At 43.6% G+C, this 18,660-nt stretch overlaps 1 protein-coding gene across 1 annotated transcript in view; it reads right to left on the reverse strand.

Moving 5' to 3' along the window:
* The window catches only part of LOC124008536 (receptor-type tyrosine-protein phosphatase T-like), a 553,654-nt gene that overhangs the window by 136,588 nt on the left and 398,406 nt on the right, over positions 1 to 18,660 (reverse strand). Inside the window, 1 exon segment of the mRNA XM_046319881.1 lies at positions 5,022 to 5,209. Coding sequence (XP_046175837.1) covers positions 5,022 to 5,209 — 188 coding nt within the window.

Below are 18,660 nucleotides of genomic sequence, written 5' to 3' on the forward strand. Positions count from 1 at the left end.
AACCTTCTCCAACCTATCTCCTGATTCTGCCTCCTCAACCCTCCTCTCCTCCCTTTCTGCATCCTTTGACTCTCTATGTCCCCTATCTTCCAGGCCGGCTCGGTCCTCCCTCCCGCTCCGTGGCTTGACGACTCATTGCGAGCTCACAGAACAGGGCTCCGGGCAGCCGAGCGGAAATGGAGGAAAACTCGCCTCCCTGCGGACCTGGCATCCTTTCACTCCCTCCTCTCTACATTTTCCTCCTCTGTCTCTGCTGCTAAAGCCACTTTCTACCACTCTAAATTCCAAGCATCTGCCTCTAACCCTAGGAAGCTCTTTGCCACCTTCTCCTCCCTCCTGAATCCTCCTCCCCCTCCCCCCTCCTCCCTCTCTGCAGATGACTTCGTCAACCATTTTGAAAAGAAGGTCGACGACATCCGATCCTCGTTTGCTAAGTCAAACGACACCGCTGGTTCTGCTCACAGTGCCCTACCCTGTGCTCTGACCTCTTTCTCCCCTCTCTCTCCAGATGAAATCTCGCGTCTTGTGACGGCCGGCCGCCCAACAACCTGCCCGCTTGACCCTATCCCCTCCTCTCTTCTCCAGACCATTTCCGGAGACCTTCTCCCTTACCTCACCTCGCTCATCAACTTATCCCTGACCGCTGGCTACGTCCCTTCCGTCTTCAAGAGAGCGAGAGTTGCACCCCTTCTGAAAAAACCTACACTCGATCCCTCCGATGTCAACAACTACAGACCAGTATCCCTTCTTTCTTTTCTCTCCAAAACTCTTGAACGTGCCGTCCTTGGTCAGCTCTCCCGCTATCTCTCTCAGAATGACCTTCTCGATCCAAATCAGTCAGGTTTCAAGACTAGTCATTCAACTGAGACTGCTCTTCTCTGTATCACGGAGGCGCTCCGCACCGCTAAAGCTAACTCTCTCTCCTCTGCTCTCATCCTTCTAGACCTATCGGCTGCCTTCGATACTGTGAACCATCAGATCCTCCTCTCCACCCTCTCCGAGTTGGGCATCTCCGGCGTGGCCCACGCTTGGATTGCGTCCTACCTGACAGGTCGCTCCTACCAGGTGGCGTGGCGAGAATCTGTCTCCTCACCATGCGCTCTCACCACTGGTGTCCCCCAGGGCTCTGTTCTAGGCCCTCTCCTATTCTCGCTATACACCAAGTCACTTGGCTCTGTCATAACCTCACATGGTCTCTCCTATCATTGCTATGCAGACGACACACAATTAATCTTCTCCTTTCCCCCTTCTGATGACCAGGTGGCGAATCGCATCTCTGCATGTCTGGCAGACATATCAGTGTGGATGACAGATCACCACCTCAAGCTGAACTTCGGCAAGACGGAGCTGCTCTTCCTCCCGGGGAAGGACTGCCCGTTCCATGATCTCGCCATCACGGTTGACAACTCCATTGTGTCCTCCTCCCAGAGCGCTAAGAACCTTGGCGTGATCCTGGACAACACCCTGTCGTTCTCAACTAACATCAAGGCGGTGGCCCGTTCCTGTAGGTTCATGCTCTACAACATCCGCAGAGTACGACCCTGCCTCACACAGGAAGCGGCACAGGTCCTAATCCAGGCACTTGTCATCTCCCGTCTGGATTACTGCAACTCGCTGTTGGCTGGGCTCCCTGCCTGTGCCATTAAACCCCTACAACTCATCCAGAACGCCGCAGCCCGTCTGGTGTTCAACCTTCCCAAGTTCTCTCACGTCACCCCGCTCCTCCGCTCTCTCCACTGGCTTCCAGTTGAAGCTCGCATCCGCTACAAGACCATGGTGCTTGCCTACGGAGCTGTGAGGGGAACGGCACCTCAGTACCTCCAGGCTCTGATCAGGCCCTACACCCAAATAAGGGCACTGCGTTCATCCACCTCTGGCCTGCTCGCCTCCCTACCACTGAGGAAGTACAGTTCCCGCTCAGCCCAGTCAAAACTGTTCGCTGCTCTGGCTCCCCAATGGTGGAACAAACTCCCTCACGACGCCAGGACAGCGGAGTCAATCACCACCTTCCGGAGACACCTGAAACCCCACCTCTTTAAGGAATACCTAGGATAGGATAAAGTAATCCTTCTCACCCCCCCCCCTTAAAATATGTAGATGCACTATTGTAAAGTGGCTGTTCCACTGGATGTCATAAGGTGAATGCACCAATTTGTAGGTCGCTCTGGATAAGAGCGTCTGCTAAATGACTTAAATGTAAATGTAATGTAAATGTAATATTATCCATAGAAAGTACTGTTTAGCAATCTGCTATGGACGCTAATCTGGTGATTTCATTGATCATCTTCATATTTCAGATAGGCCTAGTGTGGTTGGGTTATAATTATATACCTCAGTGGTGGTACTGGCAATATGTTTAAAGATAGCTGTAACATTGCACAACCTCAATACTTAGGGAATGAAGGTTTAACATATTCTGGCCAATTAATTATGATATTTGTGAGGAAGAAAAAGGCTACAGACGGATCATGTTTCCCATCCGAGCCTGCACCCTCCACCCTCCGCTGCTGACAGTTAGGCCATGCCATCCTGCTTGCTCTGGAATCCAGAGGAGTGGTAATACGACATGATATCCCTACTCGATATCGACGGCTAACATGAATCACTTTCAGATCAAAATGCAGGAGTAAAACAAAGTTTACTTATGTATCTTGTGCATCACTGTTTATGGCTGTAATGACATTTGCGCAGTGATTGTGCGCATGTGCGTGTGTGGGGGTCGCAAGCTTTGAAACATTCCTTTTTGGGGGTCTCAAAAAACAGTTTGAAAACCAGTGAGCTGGCGAGCAGATTGCTGATTTGCTGTACAGCTATAGGATCGGGTGCAGCACAAACATCAAATTGGAGTGAGAGACGATTGCCATAAATTAATATTAAAAAAACAACTTTTGGGTGATCAAGTAAATTAACCATTTACTTTGCAAGATCACCAGCAATGGGGCATCAAGTAACAATTACTAGCATATGCCTATTGGTCTTTTAGCATGTCAAAATTGCTTGAAATGTATAATTTAGTTGCATTTGGAATTTGTTGTCAACATTAATTATTACATGTTTTTGTGTTGTAGAGAAAATAATGAAAAGGGCTGTCTTGTAGCCTCAATAAATAGACAAAGGTTAGTAGTAGTTGAAAAAGTAATTGCATGTATAGATTTATTTTACTTGACTTGAAACTTGAAAAAGATTTTGACTCGACTTAACTTGACTTGCTCTTACTGTGGATTAGAGGTCGACCGATTAATCGGAATGGCCGATTAATTAAGGGCCGATTTCACGTTTTCATAAAGTTCGGTATTTTTGGGCGCCGATATTACTAGATATTATCTAGCGTGTCCTGCGTTGCATATAATCTGACTGAGCATACAAGCATTCAAGTATGTAAGTATCTGACTGAGCGGTGGTAGGCAGAACATTCATTCAAACAGCACTTTCGTGCATTTTGCCAGCATCTCTTCGTTGTGCGTCAAGCATTGCGCTGTTAATGACTTCAAGCCTATAAACTCCCGAGATGAGGCTTGTTTATGACTTAAAGCCTATCAACTCCCGAGATGAGGCTGGTGTAACTGAAGTGAAATGGCTAGCTAGTTAGCGTGCGCTAATAGTTTTTCAAACTTGACTCGCTCTGAGCCTTGGGGTGGTTGTTTCCCTTGCTCTGCATGGGTAACGCTGCTTCGATGGTGGCTGTTGTCATTGTGTTGCTGGTTCGAGCCCAGGGAGGAGCGAGGAGAGGGACGGAAGCTATACTGTTACACTGGAAATACTAAAGTGCCTATAAGAACATCCAATACAAATGGTATAGAGGGAAATAGTCCTATAATTCCTATAATAACTACAACCTAAAACTTCTTACCAGGGAATATTGAAGACTCATGTTAAAAGGAACCAGCTTTCATATGTTCTCATGTTCTGAGCAAGGAACTGAAATGTTAGCTTTCTTACATAGCACATATTGCACTTTTACTTTCTTCTCCAACACTTTGTTTTTGCATTATTTAAACCAAATTGAACATGTTTAATTATTTACTTGAGGCTAAATTGATTTTATTGATATGCATTATATTAAGTTAAAATAAGTGTTCATTCAGTATTGTTGTAATTGTCATTATTACAAATAAAAAAATGTTTAAATCGGCCGATTAATCGGTATCTGTTTTTTTTTGGCCCCCCAATAATCGGTAGCGGTATCGGCGTTGAAAAATCATAATCGGTCCACATCTACTGTAGAATGCACGATTTGGGCTTGACTCAAGACTTGACCCAATCTTTTTGGGACTCGACTTGAGACTTGGACCTTGCGACATGAGACGTTTTTGTGACTTGGTCCCATCTCTGCTAGAGTTATTTTTACATTCACATCTGAGTCATTTAGCAGGCACTCTTATCCAGCGCAACTCATCGTACTTAAAAAAAAGTCTAAACCAGCTATGTATAGGTAAATAGGTATATCTGCAGTAATATTGATAGTTCCATGCTTTTCACTCTCAGGAGAAAATGAAAAATAATTGGAGGAGTGATTTGGCATTAGGAATATGACTGTGGGCATATTTAATTGTATTATGCCACATACCTTATCTTATATGTCACTTTTGTGCCACCTTCAAATTTAAATACTTTACTGGACTTAAGATGCAATGCCGAGTAATAAAAAAATCATATTCCAAGACGAGTCGAGCCATTGATCAATAGGATTGGTTGGAAGTCTGTTTAATATTTCAGAGAATACTAATGATGTTTTTAAATGTGATTTTCAATAAATATTTGATGTGTTTCCCTTATTCTAAAGAGGGAAAGTGCAAATTAGATGTCATCATATCATTCAAACAGAGATGTGAGCTAATGGTAATGCACATGGGGCAAGGAATCAAATCAACTCAAACAGATCGCAAACAACAATAGGACGTCTTGTAAAAGTGCAAACTGACGATATTGGACAGTTCCTGGCCACATTGACGCGACCTCATGTCAAAAACCACACTTAGAATTCACTGCAATGTTGATAAAACAGTACTAACCATTCTTACCTCATACTCTTCCTTGAAGCCGTAGCCCTGGCCACACTTCATCTGGGTGATGTGCTGGAGGAGGTCGGCTACACGGATGGCTGGCTGGAACTGGCCTGCTTGGTAGGACATCTCTACTGACTCACAGCCCCCGTATGGGTACGTCTGGATGGTCAACGATGGCTGAGCCAACTCACTATGGCTGCTGTCTGTAGAACAAGGAGAACACACTCAGTATCCACTTACTCTGTGATATTTGGGTTAGCATTGAACCACATAGCGGTCAGTCTGTGTAAGAAGGATGCAATGGAACTCATTTTAATATAATGAAATCTCTTGTTTTCATGAAATGTTGTTCTCCCAAACATATTGACTGTAGTACTCGCGCTGCTAAAACACTCGACCACTGTTACTCCAACTTCTGGGATGCCTAGAAGGCCCTCCCCTGCCCTCTTTTCGGGCAAATCTGACCACGACTCCATTTAGCTTCTCCCATCCTATGGACAGAAACTCAAATAGGAAGTACACATGCTAAGGACTATTCAACGCTGGTCTGACCAATCAGAATCCACGCTTCAAGATTGTTTTGATCACGTGGACTGGGATATGTTCCGGGTAGCATCCGAGAATAATATTGACGAATACACTGTTCAACGGCTCAGACACGATGTGGCAGGGTCTACAGACAATCACCGACTACACAAGAAAAAACAGCCACGTCGTGGACACCGACGTCTCGCTTCCAGACAAGCCAAACACCTTCTTTGCCTGCTTTGAGGGTAACACAATGCCACCGATGTGGCCCGAAACCAATGACAGTGGCCTCTCCTTCTCTGTGGATGATGTGAGTAAGACATTTCAGCGTGTTAACCCTCACAAGGCTGCCGGCCCAGACGGCATCCCTAGCCGCATCCTTAGAGCATGCCCAGACCAGCTGGCTGGTGTATTTACGAACATATTCAATCTCTCAGTATCCTAGTCTGCTGTCCCCACATGCTTCAAGATGGCCACCATTGTTCCTGTACCCAAGCCAAGTTAATTGAACTAAATTACTATTGCCCCGTAGCACTCCTGTCATCATAAAGTGCCTTGAGAGACTAGTCAAGAATCATATCACCTCGTCCTTACCTGCCACCCTAGACCCACTTCAATTTGCTTACCGCCCCAATAGATCCACAGATTTAGCCATCGCCATCACACTGCATTCTGCCCTGTCCCATCTGGACAAGAGGAATACATATGTAACAATTCTGTTCATTGACTAAAGCTCAGCATTCAACACCATAGTACCCTACAAGCTCATCATTAAGCTCGAGGCCCTGCCCGCAACCACAGGGCTCACCAGAGGGTGGTGCGGTCTGCACCAACGCATCACCCGTGGCAAACTACCTGCCCTCCAGGACACCTACAGCACCCGATGTCACAGGAAGGCCAAAAAGATAATCAAGGACAACAACCATCCGAGCCACTGCCTGTTCACCCCGCTATGATCCAGAAGCACATAGAGGCTTCTGCCTACAGTATATACAGGCTTAAAATCACTGGCCAGTTTAACAAATGGAACACTAGTCACTGTCTACATATCTTGCAATACACATCTCATATGTATATACTCTATCCTATACTATTCTACTGTATCTTATTCTATGCCACTCTGACATTGCTCATACATATATTTGTATATCTTAAATCCATTCCTTTACTTAGATTTGTGTGTATATGTTGTGTAATTGTTACATATTACTCCATCGTCTGAGCTAGAAGCACAAGCATTTCGCTACACCCACAATAACATCTGCTCAACAGGTTAATGTGACCAATACAATTTGATTTGATTTGATTTCTTTCAGTGGAGACCTCTCTAGCTCTCTGCAGGTCTTGAAAAACTTTAAAAGCATGCGATCTTCCAACTCTAACAGTTGACTCTCCACAGACCCTGTTTCCAGACAACAGCCTTCCTTTATCTCGCTGCTACTCAGTCATTAATGATGATATTCAAAGTTAAATGGATAATCCAAGAGACACTTTGCTTTACTACTTGAAATACATTCTTGTAATTGAGTCTTCCTAAGATTAGGATTGGTGAGTTTGAAGTAGTACATTGCTTCTAATGAGTCCATTAAGAAGAGGAATCAGGAGATGAGTGGCAGAGACATTCTCCATATTACAAGCATGAAATACCTAAAGTACCATTGCAAATGTTGTAGGCTAAAATCACCCGTGTTTTATTCATGTGGATATTTGCATCTTAATTACACACTTAGAGCTCTATTTTCGACTGGCTCTAAGGAGGCGCAAGTTTCAAATTCACGTTAGTTTTCAATTTCGTTGTGTCAAAACTGACACACTGGCATTTTCCAGCCCTCATGCCAGATTTGGCAATTTACCTGTCTAACATCAGCTTGCTTGCGAGGTGGGAGGGGTGGCAATGATTAAGGTATGTCCTTAAAAACAAGTGCAAAAGTGATAATTTCAGGCAGCGCTTTTGGTAAGTTTTAAGACCCACAAAAAGCAGGTCTTAAAAGTAATGCAGTTGATAATAGCTTGGATTTTGAGAGTGGAAGTGTAGCCTATTCAGTCATGGCGCACATTGCCCATGGAAGGAGAGATGTGCCTTTTGTACAGGTGAATATCATTAAGATTTTTTTCTTTTTATTATTTTAACCTTTATTTAACTAGGCAAGTCAGTTAAGAACACATTCTTATTTATAATGACGGCCTAGTTCAAGGGCAGAAAGACCGATTTTTACCTTGTCAGCTCGGGGATTCAATCTAGCAAACTTTCAGTTAATGCCCCAACGCTCTAACCACTAGGCTACCTGTCATCACAAAAGAAACATACACAACTATTAAACACCAAGCATATCCTACCCTCCCCTTGATCAAGGCTGGTTTAGCAGCATCGCATATGTGCGTCTTTTTATCCTGGCCATTAGTCAAAAGTAGCCTATGAATAAAGGGTTTTAATGGTGTACTGAGAGTGCTTTGCCCTCACTATTTTTCATTATTCACAATTAACATACAGTACCTGTATTTTGCTTGTTTAAGTAGGCTATCCATCCCCATTATCAAAGATCACCCCTTGTCCGATTACCAAAGACACACTTCTCCAAACGATTCAGTCCTCCTATACTGTCAAATCAACAGCAGATTTTTGAGAGAATCTGCCTTGCACATACAGTGGTTCCTCATTTAAAAGTTGCAGTATAGGGTGGTATGCTGTGGTAGTGTTCAGCGCTTTACAGTACTTGCCCTTAATGATCAATTTTACCACCAGAGGGCATCTTTGAGCACAGATACTACATCCTTTGACCACTGCATTTTGAGATTATGCATGACCTTTTATTGATGAAAAGGTGCTGATCCTGGTCTTTATTATTTACGATGTTTTGCTGATATTTTCGCTAAATAACGACATGTTAGGGTGTTTCGATTTTACAGTAGCCTATGTAGGCCTATACCATACTATACCTACAAAATCAGTTTATACAATTCCTCCAAAAATATAAATATGGGCAGAATATTGTATAAAATATGTATATTGTTAAAAACTGACATTTGGTAGTTTCAATTAAATCTGTTTTCTTTCATTCAAATGTGACTCGTTTCATTCTCCTTCCATTTAAGCCTGCATTTAGGCCTGTGTGTGCACTGTGCCAACAGTGCAATGAAACGAGAGATGCGATTTATGATATCATGCTGCTGACCCGGCCCTATCTATATTGTTGCTGGTTTAAAAAACAGTTTCATTATTTTTCATTTCATTTGATAAAAATAAAAAAACTTATTAGAAATATTCACCGTCCAAGAGTTTATGACGAGAACGTACATGGGTTGAATGCAATGCAATTTATTCAGCTATTTCTGGAGAAGTGCTAATGTGATCTGTAAGATGGTTCCATGATGTCTATTAAACATTACATTTTGCAAGCAGTATAATAGTAAGTGGATATTCCCCCTTTCTCTTTATATTGGATCTTTATCCAGCTCCTGTGAAAAGTTTGGATGTGCATATGTGACTCATTTAAGGAAACTAAGCATGTAGCGCGTCACTACTTCACAGGAGAGCCAATTGTCAAACTTGCACAGTTACAGCCTAACTACCCCTCCTAGGGTGAGTAAAATGGTCAGAGTGAGTTGTTCTCTCATTTGTGTCTGGAAGTAGCTAGACAGCTAACCAATGTTAGCCAGTTAACTTGAGTTCTGTTTTTAGGTCAGAACGCTTGGATCAGCCCTACTCCTCAGCCAGAGCATCCAGTGTGCTCTCTGAATGCTCTGAATTTACAAACAGACAATCTGACAACGCTCTTAGTTTACGAATGTCCAGAGCGCACTCTGAGAGCACTCTGGCTCTCCAGATTGAATTTACAAATACAGCCGTAGTATAAACTAGCCTTTAGTCTTGAAATCTTTGGTTGTTTACTGCATGGCCTCACATGTGAATCCTTAAATAGATGGGTGGGGTTAAGGCTTAAGAGGGAGCAATTTATGCTGAATGGGTGTAGACAAAGAAGAGCTCGCCAATAGCTTTACCAAAACATTCAAGGGCCAACTTTCAAAGCAGAATTACTTTCCCATTGTTCCTCAACTGTAGTATTTTATAACATTTCATACACTACAGTCTCTACTTTTATCCAATGTAAAAAACACCATTTCAAATGTGAATTGAGACAGTCAGTCACATAACCCTCCATTGTCTGGATCTTTTTCCAGCTCCTGTGAAAAGTTTGGATGTTCGTAAAACCCTCCATAGTCTAAATGGTATTGTCTGTATTATACACCCCCCGGGAGAAATGATGGTGCCTGTAAATGTATTTATAGCCTATTTAAAATAAGTTGTTTTGTTTTTATTAGAATTTGATTAGAATTCTACATTATTTTTAAGCCTTATCAATAGCATAGTGAATTTAATATTGCTTATTGACTACATTTGGCACATCCAGACTGCAATTTACAGTATAGGCCTAGCCCTTACACAGTACCCTCAGAAAGTCTAGTCACCCCTTGACTTATTCCACATTGTGTTGTGTTACATACTGAATTCAAAATGTATTACATAGATTGTTTTTCTCACCCAGCTACACACAGTAGCCCAATACAAAGAAACCTGTTTTTATAAATGTTAGCAAATTAATTGAAAATTAAATATGGAAACATCTCATTTCCATTAGTATTCACACCCCTTCGTCAATACTTTGTAGAAGCATCTTTGGCGGCGATTAGAGCTTTGAGGTGTCTTGGGTATGTCTGTATCAGCTTTGCACATCTGGATTTGGGGATTTTCTCCCATTCATCCTTGTAGAGTTTCTCAAGCTCTGTTAAGTTATATGGTGGAGATGAACAGCAATCTGTAAGTGGTTCCAGTGATTTTCAATGGGATTCAAGTCTGGGCTTTGGCTGAGCCACTCAAAGAATTTCACATTATTGATTCCAGCGTTGCTTTGGCTGTATGCTTGGGGTCATTGTTCTGTTGGAACGTAAATATTTGCCACCAGTCTAAGGTCGTGTGCACTCTGAAGCAGGTTCTCATCAAGGATTTCCTGTATTTGATTTGGCCCCATTCATTGTTCCCTTTATCCTTACTAATATTCCAGTCCCCACAGCATGATGCTGCCATAACCATGCTTCACTGTAGGGATGGATTTGGACGTGTGATGAGCTGTGCCTGGTTTTCTCCAGACATAGCGCTTTGCATTCAGTCCAAAGAGTTACTTTTTTGTCTCATTAGACCACATAATATTTTGCCTTATGTGCTCAGAGTCAGAATCCAGGCGTACTGTCATGTGCCTTTTTCTAAGGAGCGGCTTCCTTCTGTCCACTCTCTCATGAAGCCCAGATTGGTGAAGTACTGTAGGGACTGTTGTCCTTTTGGCAGGTTCCCATCTCAGTCAAGGAACTCTGTAGTTCTGTCAGAGCGGTCATTGGGTTCTTGGTCACTGTAATGATCTTCGTCTGTTGTTTGTAGAAAATCAGACCGAAATGCAGCGTGTAGGTTACTCATGAATTTAATGAAGCTAATACGGTACATGAAATAACGGAAGAAGAAAACAACAAACGAATGAAACTAATACAGCCTATCTGGTGACTAACACTAAGACAGGTACAATCGCCCACGAAATACAACGCGCACTCAGGCTGCCTAAATACGGTTCCCAATCCGAGACAACGAGAATCAGCTGACTCCAATTAGGAATCGCCTCAGGCAGCCAAGCCTAACTAGACACACCCCTACTAATACACACTCCTAATTAATACAAACCCCAATACGAAATACAACATATAAACCCATGTCACACCCTGGCCTACCCAAACATATAACAAAAACACAAGATACAATGACCAAGGCGTGACAGAACCCCCCCCTAAGGTGCGGACTCCGGGACGCACCTCAAGAGCATAGGGAGGGTCCGAGTGGGCGTCTGTCCATGGTGGCGGTTCTGGCTCGGGACGTGGACCCCACTCCATAAATGTCCTAGTTCCTCCCCTACGCGTCCTAGGATAATCCACCTTCTCCGCCGACCATGGCCTAATAGTCCTCACCCTGATCCCCACATAACTGAGGGGCAGCTCGGGACCGAGGGGCAGCTCGGGACAGAGGGGCAGCTCGGGACAGAGGGGCAGCTCGGGACAGAGGGGCAGCTCGGGACAGAGGGGCAACTCGGGATAGAGGGGCAACTCGGGATAGAGGGGCAACTCGGGACAGAGGGGCAACTCAGGATAGAGGGGCAACTCAGGATAGAGGGGCAACTCAGGACAGCGGGGCAGCCCGGGACAGAGGGGCAGCCCGGGACAGAGGGGAAGCCCGGTACTGAGGGGAAGCCCGGTACTGAGAGGAAGCTCGGTACTGAGAGGGAGCTCGGTACTGAGAGGGAGCCCAGTACAGAGAGGGAGCCTAGTACTGAGAGGAAGCTCAGTACTGAGAGGAAGCTCAGGCAGGTAGTAGGCTCCGGTAAATCCTGGCTGGCTGGTGGACCTGGATGATTAAGGTTGTCTGGCCGATCTAGAAGATCTTGGTAGACTGGCACTTCTGGCGGATCCTGGCAGACTGGCACTTCTGGCGGATCCTGGCAGACTGGTGACGCTGGGCCGACTGGCGGCGCTGGGCAGACAGGAGACTCCGGCAGCGCAGGAGAGGAGAAAGGCTCTGGCTGCGCTGAACAGGCGAGGCGCACTGGACGCGCTGGGCCGACTGGGAGCACTGGTGGCGTTGGACAGACAGGAGACTCTGGCAGCGCAGGAGAGGAGAACAGCTCTGGTTGCGCTAAACAAGCGGGAGACTCCGATAGTGCAGGAGAAGAGAACAGCTCTGGTTGCGCTAAACAAGCGGGAGACTCCGATAGCACAGGAGGGGAGAAAAGCACTGGCTGTGCTGAACAGGCGATGCGCACTGGACGCGCTGGGCCGACTGGGAGCACTGGTGGCGCTGGACAGACAGGAGACTCCGGCAGCGCAGGAGAGGAGAAAAGCTCTGGCTGCGCTAAACAGGCGAGGCGCACTGGAGGCCTGGTGCATGGTGCTGGAACTGGTGGTACTGGCGCGAGGACACGCACAGGAAGCATGGTGCGGGGAGCTGCTACCGGAGGACTGGTGTGTAGAGGTGGCTCTGGATAGACCGGACCGTGCAGGCGCACTGGAGCTCTAGAGCACCGAGCCTGCTCAAGCTTACCTGGCTCGATGCCCACTCTAGCCCGGCCAATAGGAAGGGCTGGTATGTGTCGCAGCTGGCTCTGCACCCGCACTGGAAACACTATGCGCTCCATAGCGTAACACGGTGCCTGCCCGGTCTCTCTAGCCCAACGGTGAGCACAGGGAGTATGCGCAGGTTTCCTACCTGGCATAACTATTCTCCCTTCTAGCTCCCCCCCAATAATTTTTTTGGGCTGTTTTTCCGGTTTCCAACCGCGTCGTCGTGCTGCCTCCTCATACATACGCCTCTCCGTTTTAGCTGCCTCTATTTCCTCCTTGGGACGCCGATATTCTCCCGGCTGCTCCCAGGGTCCTTGACCGTCTAATTCCTCCTCCCATGTCCAAATCTCCAAATGATGCATTCTCTCCCATTGCAACTGCTCTTCACGATTAACAGGGAGAGTAGGCTCAGGTCTGTTTCCTGACTCAGCCACTCTCTCTCTGCGCTTTCCCCTGTTACCTTCAATTTTCACTCTGTATAGCAATGATTTCCTTCTCGATTCCATACGTGTATAGCCCTCTTCGCATTGCTGCAGGGAATCCCAGGCGGGCTCTTGCACTCGCTCTGGGTCGGCTGCCCACCTGTCGATTTCTTCCCACGTCGTATAATCCCTGCTTCTGCCGTCCATATCATCCTCCTTTAGCTCCTGCCAGTTCACACGCTGCTCGGTCTGTGAATGGTGGTGGGTGATTCTGTAATGATCTTTGTCTGTTGTTTGTAGAAAGTCAGACCGAAATGCAGCATGTAGGTTACTCATGACTTTTAATGAAGCTAATACGGTACATGAAATAACGGAAGAAGAAAACAACAAACGAATGAAACTAATACAGCCTATCTGGTGACTAACACTAAGACAGGTACAATCGCCCACGAAATACAACGCGCACTCAGGCTGCCTAAATACGGTTCCCAATCCGAGACAACGAGAATCAGCTGACTCCAATTAGTAATTGACTCAGGCAGCCAAGCCTAACTAGACACACCCCTACTAATACACACTCCTAATTAATACAAACCCCAATACGAAATACAACATATAAACCCATGTCACACCCTGGCCTACCCAAACATATAACAAAAACACAAGATACAATGACCAAGGCGTGACAGTCACCTCCCTGACCAAGGTCCTTCTTGCCCGGTTGCTCTAGGCAGTGTCCGAGTAGTTCCATATTTTTTCTATTTCCCAATGATGGAGACCACTGGGCTTTTTGAAACGTTCAACAATCTAGGAGTATTGGTTTTATACCCTTCCCCAGATATATGCCATATCACAATTTTATCTTGAAAATCTAAGATCAATTACTTGGACTTCATGGTTTAGTACCTGCTCTGACATGCACTCTCATTTGTGGGACCTTAAAGAGACAGGTGTGTTTCTTTCTAAATCATGTGCAAACAATTCAATTGACCACAGGTGGACTCCAATCAAGTTTCAGTGACATCTTAAGGATGATCAAAGGAAATTGTGGAAAGACTTGAAGATTGGTGTTCATGGCCGCTCCTCATCTAACTTAACAGAGCTTGAGAAAATCTGAAAGAAAGAATGGGAGAAAATCCCCAAATCCAGATGTGGAAAGCTGATAGACACATTTTTTTTATTTGATTTCATTTTATTTAGCTAGGCAAGTCAGTTAATAAGAATAAAATCTTATTTGGTGTCCCAATGCATACCCAAGACCACTCAAAGCTCTAATGGCCGCCAAAGGTGCTTCTACAAAGTACTGACTAAGGGGTGTGAATACTTATGTAAATTATATAATTCTGTATTTCATTTTCTAAAAACATATTTTCACTTTGTCATTATGGGGTATTGTGTGGAACAGCTTGTAACACAATGTGTAATAAGTCAAGGAGAATGAATACTTTCAGAAGTCACTTCATCAATGTGAATGCTATAGCCTACTTTTAACAATGTACAGTATTTCAATATTAAAGTAATGCAATTAGAATAATGTGGACTGTAAACATGTTCAACATATTTAGCAAATATAGGGCAGGCTATTTAATTAACAAACGAGGCTATAATGGACTTACATTCTAATTGTAGTTGATGACAATGTAATACATAAAATACTGAAGCAACTACATAGACTGAATATACCAAACATTAATTACACCTTCCAAATATTGAATTGCACTCCCTATTACCCTCATAACAGCCTCAATTCATCAGGGCATGGGCACGACAAGGTGTCGAAAGCGTTTCACAGGGATGCTGGCCCATGTTGACTCCAATACTTCCCACAGTTGTGTCAAGTTGGCTGGATGTCATTTGGGTGGTGGACCATTCTTGATACACATGGGAAACTGTTGAGTGTGAAAAACCTAGTAGCATTGCTGTTCTGGCCCCAACCCTTGTGCCTGGCATTTGCACCCATACCCCATTCAAAGGCACTTAAATATTTTGTTATACCCATTCACCCTCTGAATGGCACACATACACAATCCATGTCTCAATTGTTTCAAGGCTTAACAACCTTTGTTTAACCTGTCTCCCCCCCTTCATCTACACTGATTGAAGTAGATTTAACAAGTGACATCGATAAGGGATCATAGCCTTCACCTGGATTCACCTGGCCAGTCTATGTCATGGAAACAGCAATGTTTTGTATACTCAGTGCGTTTAGCCATGGAGCATGTTCTGATTGGCAACCGGAGCACAGTCTCATCACTCTAATTAATGTTGTTTCGTGGTAATGTTCTATCTGGGCTGTGTTTACATTTCTGCTCATTACTCACACATCTCCATTTCCCATCGCTCCATTTCTCCATAATTATTACTGATGGGAGATGGAGATAAACACCGGCATGTAATGTGGTTACGTTGTTTTAGCTTTAGCATCTGCTTACATGGAGGTGGGTAAGGAGAGAGGCTTAGCCATAGGAAAGGGAGCAGGTACTGACTTTACAGTAGAGATGGTAGAGGTCCACTTAATCCTACCCAAAGTGTGCCCTCTACAGCCTATTCAGACCATACCTAATTCATTATTAGTTTGTTTTTGTCTCCACAACAAGAACATATCTTAAAGTGGCAGCCCTGAGGATTTATTATGTTGTAAATATTACCAATAAAGAGACTCAATCCCATCAAAAGCTACTGACATATCGAGTGGCTAATGCTTGAGGTTTGAAGGTCAAAAATGCATTTAGTCAGCTATGAAATGTATTCACAATGTGTCTTCTTGCCTGTAACTTAGATTACAATATCTTCATGCTAATCATTAATCATTTCATTTATTGACCTCAGAGGGAAGTTTTTGTTGCTTGAGAACATGTACTTTTCATGACTTCATTATCATGGCTCACAGATGCATGAGCACTGATCTTGGCTCCATGTGATCACATGCCTTGGGTAAGTGAGAAATACAGGACTTACACACACACACATTGGCATGTTAGACAGAGTCAATGACCTTTCAGGAAATGTCTGTTCTTTCGTCAAATCAAATTGTATTTGTCACATGCCCCCGAATACAACAGGTAGACCTTACCGTAAGATGCTTACTTACAAGCCCTTAACCAACAATGCAGTTCAATAAATACAGTTTTTACTAAATAAATAAAAGTAAAAATGTAATAAAAAGTAACACAATAAAATAACTATAATGAGGCTATATACAGGGGGTACAGGTACTGAGTCAATGTGCAGAGGTTCAGGTTAGTCAAGGTAATTCGGTACATGTACGAAGGATTAAAGTACTATGCATAGATAATAAGCAGCGAGTAGCAGCAGTGTAAAAATAAAGGGGGGTGGGGTTCAATGTAAATAGTCCGGAAGGCCATTTGATGAATTGTTTAGTCTTATGGCTTGGGAGTAGAAGCTGTTATGACTAGGGTGACTTTCCTTCCTTCTACAGTAATCTGAATGCCAAACATGGCAGAAAAGTTGTATCAGAAATAAAGAGGTTTCACAGAGAGCAGGTTGTTCTGTCGTGAATATTGCTCTGTTGTAAAGAAAGGCAGGAAAGCTTGGCTCAGGTTATGTGGGTGCAGGGCGTGTAACACGCCATACTGAGAAATATTATTTCCAAGCAAAAAAATACATTGAGTACAATATGATGCTCAGAGATACTATGGGAGCTTAGATAAAATTACAATGTCTCAAAATGAACATCCTGTTTTGCAGAAGTTGTTCGGATAAAGGCCATTGCTTTTGAATTCATTTCAGAATTTTAGTGTGCAGTTCTTCCCTGAGGTGCAGACTAATGGTTAGTGTTGAATTCGCATTAAGCTCAATTATCGGCAATGCAACATTATCGCAACAACGCTGCTCCAGACCATTAGCAATAATTACCATCCATAACAAAATATATTGGACAACTCTTTGAGTCGGGACAAGATAATTCCATTTGAAATGACCTCAAATGTACATCCATTCTAAAGAATATGTCTGGAGAAGATTTTAAATAATTTGCAATGATATTCCAACCGTAGAATTGAATCATTCTCTAAAGCCCTTAGGAATATCAAGCTTACTAGGAACCAAAAATGCCCTTCTTTTAACATGAACCAGGTTCCATCCTCAAGAACAGGTCTTTTGCTGACAAATGTTCAAACATGGCATTTTTGATAAGCCAATGCATATGAAGAACTTTAGCTTCCTCTGGTTTTGGCAGACGTGATAGCCATGTTCTGCATGTAGAGATATGAATGACAGAATGTAAATGATGTAGTGGATAGATGCATTCTCAACCAACTCATGTCTACTGGAAGCATAGGCATCTACTCTGCTGCTGGATATCATAGCAATACCATTTTGTTTACACTAATACACAATGATCTATGGATTTCATTCGGCACACCCAAATGTAACAGTATTCTTAACGCTAGATCTGGTGCTGCTGGTGGATAAACAGCAGAGTTGGGCTAGTCCCAGAATGGGATCTTCCTTCCAGCCCTATGAAAGTTCTCCACTGCCTGTGAAACTGAAGCCCTCACTTCAGCAGCAGTTAAGCCTCCTCAGAGGAGGAAGGGGAGGACCATCCTACTCAGTGCAATCCATTAATTTAATTCCATTAAATTAAAAAAAGTTATAATTTTTAAATAAAACTATATTAAAAATATTCACGTCACCAATTAACTACAGTAGCCTCAACAGCACTTTCTAGGGTAGCACCATGGTGGAGCCAGAGGACAGCTATTTTCTGTCTTCTGGGTTCTTTGACTTCAATACAAAACATAGGAGGCTCATCGTTCTTACCCCCTTCTATAGACTTCCACAGTAACTATGACAACTTCCGGAGGAGGTCCTCCAACTAATCAGAGCTCTTGCAGCATGAACTGACATCAAAGGATCATAATTAATCTAGTACTGAATGCATTCAGAAAATATTCAGACCACTTCCCTTTTTCCACATGTTGTTACGTTACAGCCGTATTCTAAAATGGATTCATTTCATTTTCAATCCCGTCTCAGAGCTCTACGGACAATTCCTTCGACCTCATGGCTTGGTTTTTGCTCTGACATCCACTGTCAACTGTGGGACCTTATATAGACAGCTGAGTCCAATCAATTGAATTTACCACAAGTGGACTCCAATCAAGTGTAGAAATAACTCAAGGATGATCAATGAAACAGGATGCACCTGAACTAAATTTTGAGTCTCAATACAAAGGCTCTGAATACTTCCGTAAATGTGATATATTTGTATTTATTTTTGTATACATTTGCAAACATTTCTAAAACACTGCTTTGTCATTATGGGGTATTGTGTGTACCTGTATATTGATGAGAGGAAAAAAATGTTTTAATCAATTTTAGAATAAGGCTGTAACGTAACAAAATGTGAAAAAAGTCAACGGGTCTGAATACTTTCCAAATGCACTTAGTCAGCAATGCAGTGTGTAAAGCGTGATGAGTAGTTGACTCACAGATAGAAAAAGACAATAGTTGATCAAGTTTCAAACAAATTAATTTCTTTAAGAATCAAGAAGATACAGTAGAGAGAGAGAGAGAGAGAGAGAGAGAGA

This window comes from Oncorhynchus gorbuscha, linkage group LG21, assembly GCF_021184085.1.
Source record: "Oncorhynchus gorbuscha isolate QuinsamMale2020 ecotype Even-year linkage group LG21, OgorEven_v1.0, whole genome shotgun sequence".
In the NCBI taxonomy this organism is placed as follows: Eukaryota; Metazoa; Chordata; class Actinopteri; order Salmoniformes; family Salmonidae; genus Oncorhynchus; species Oncorhynchus gorbuscha.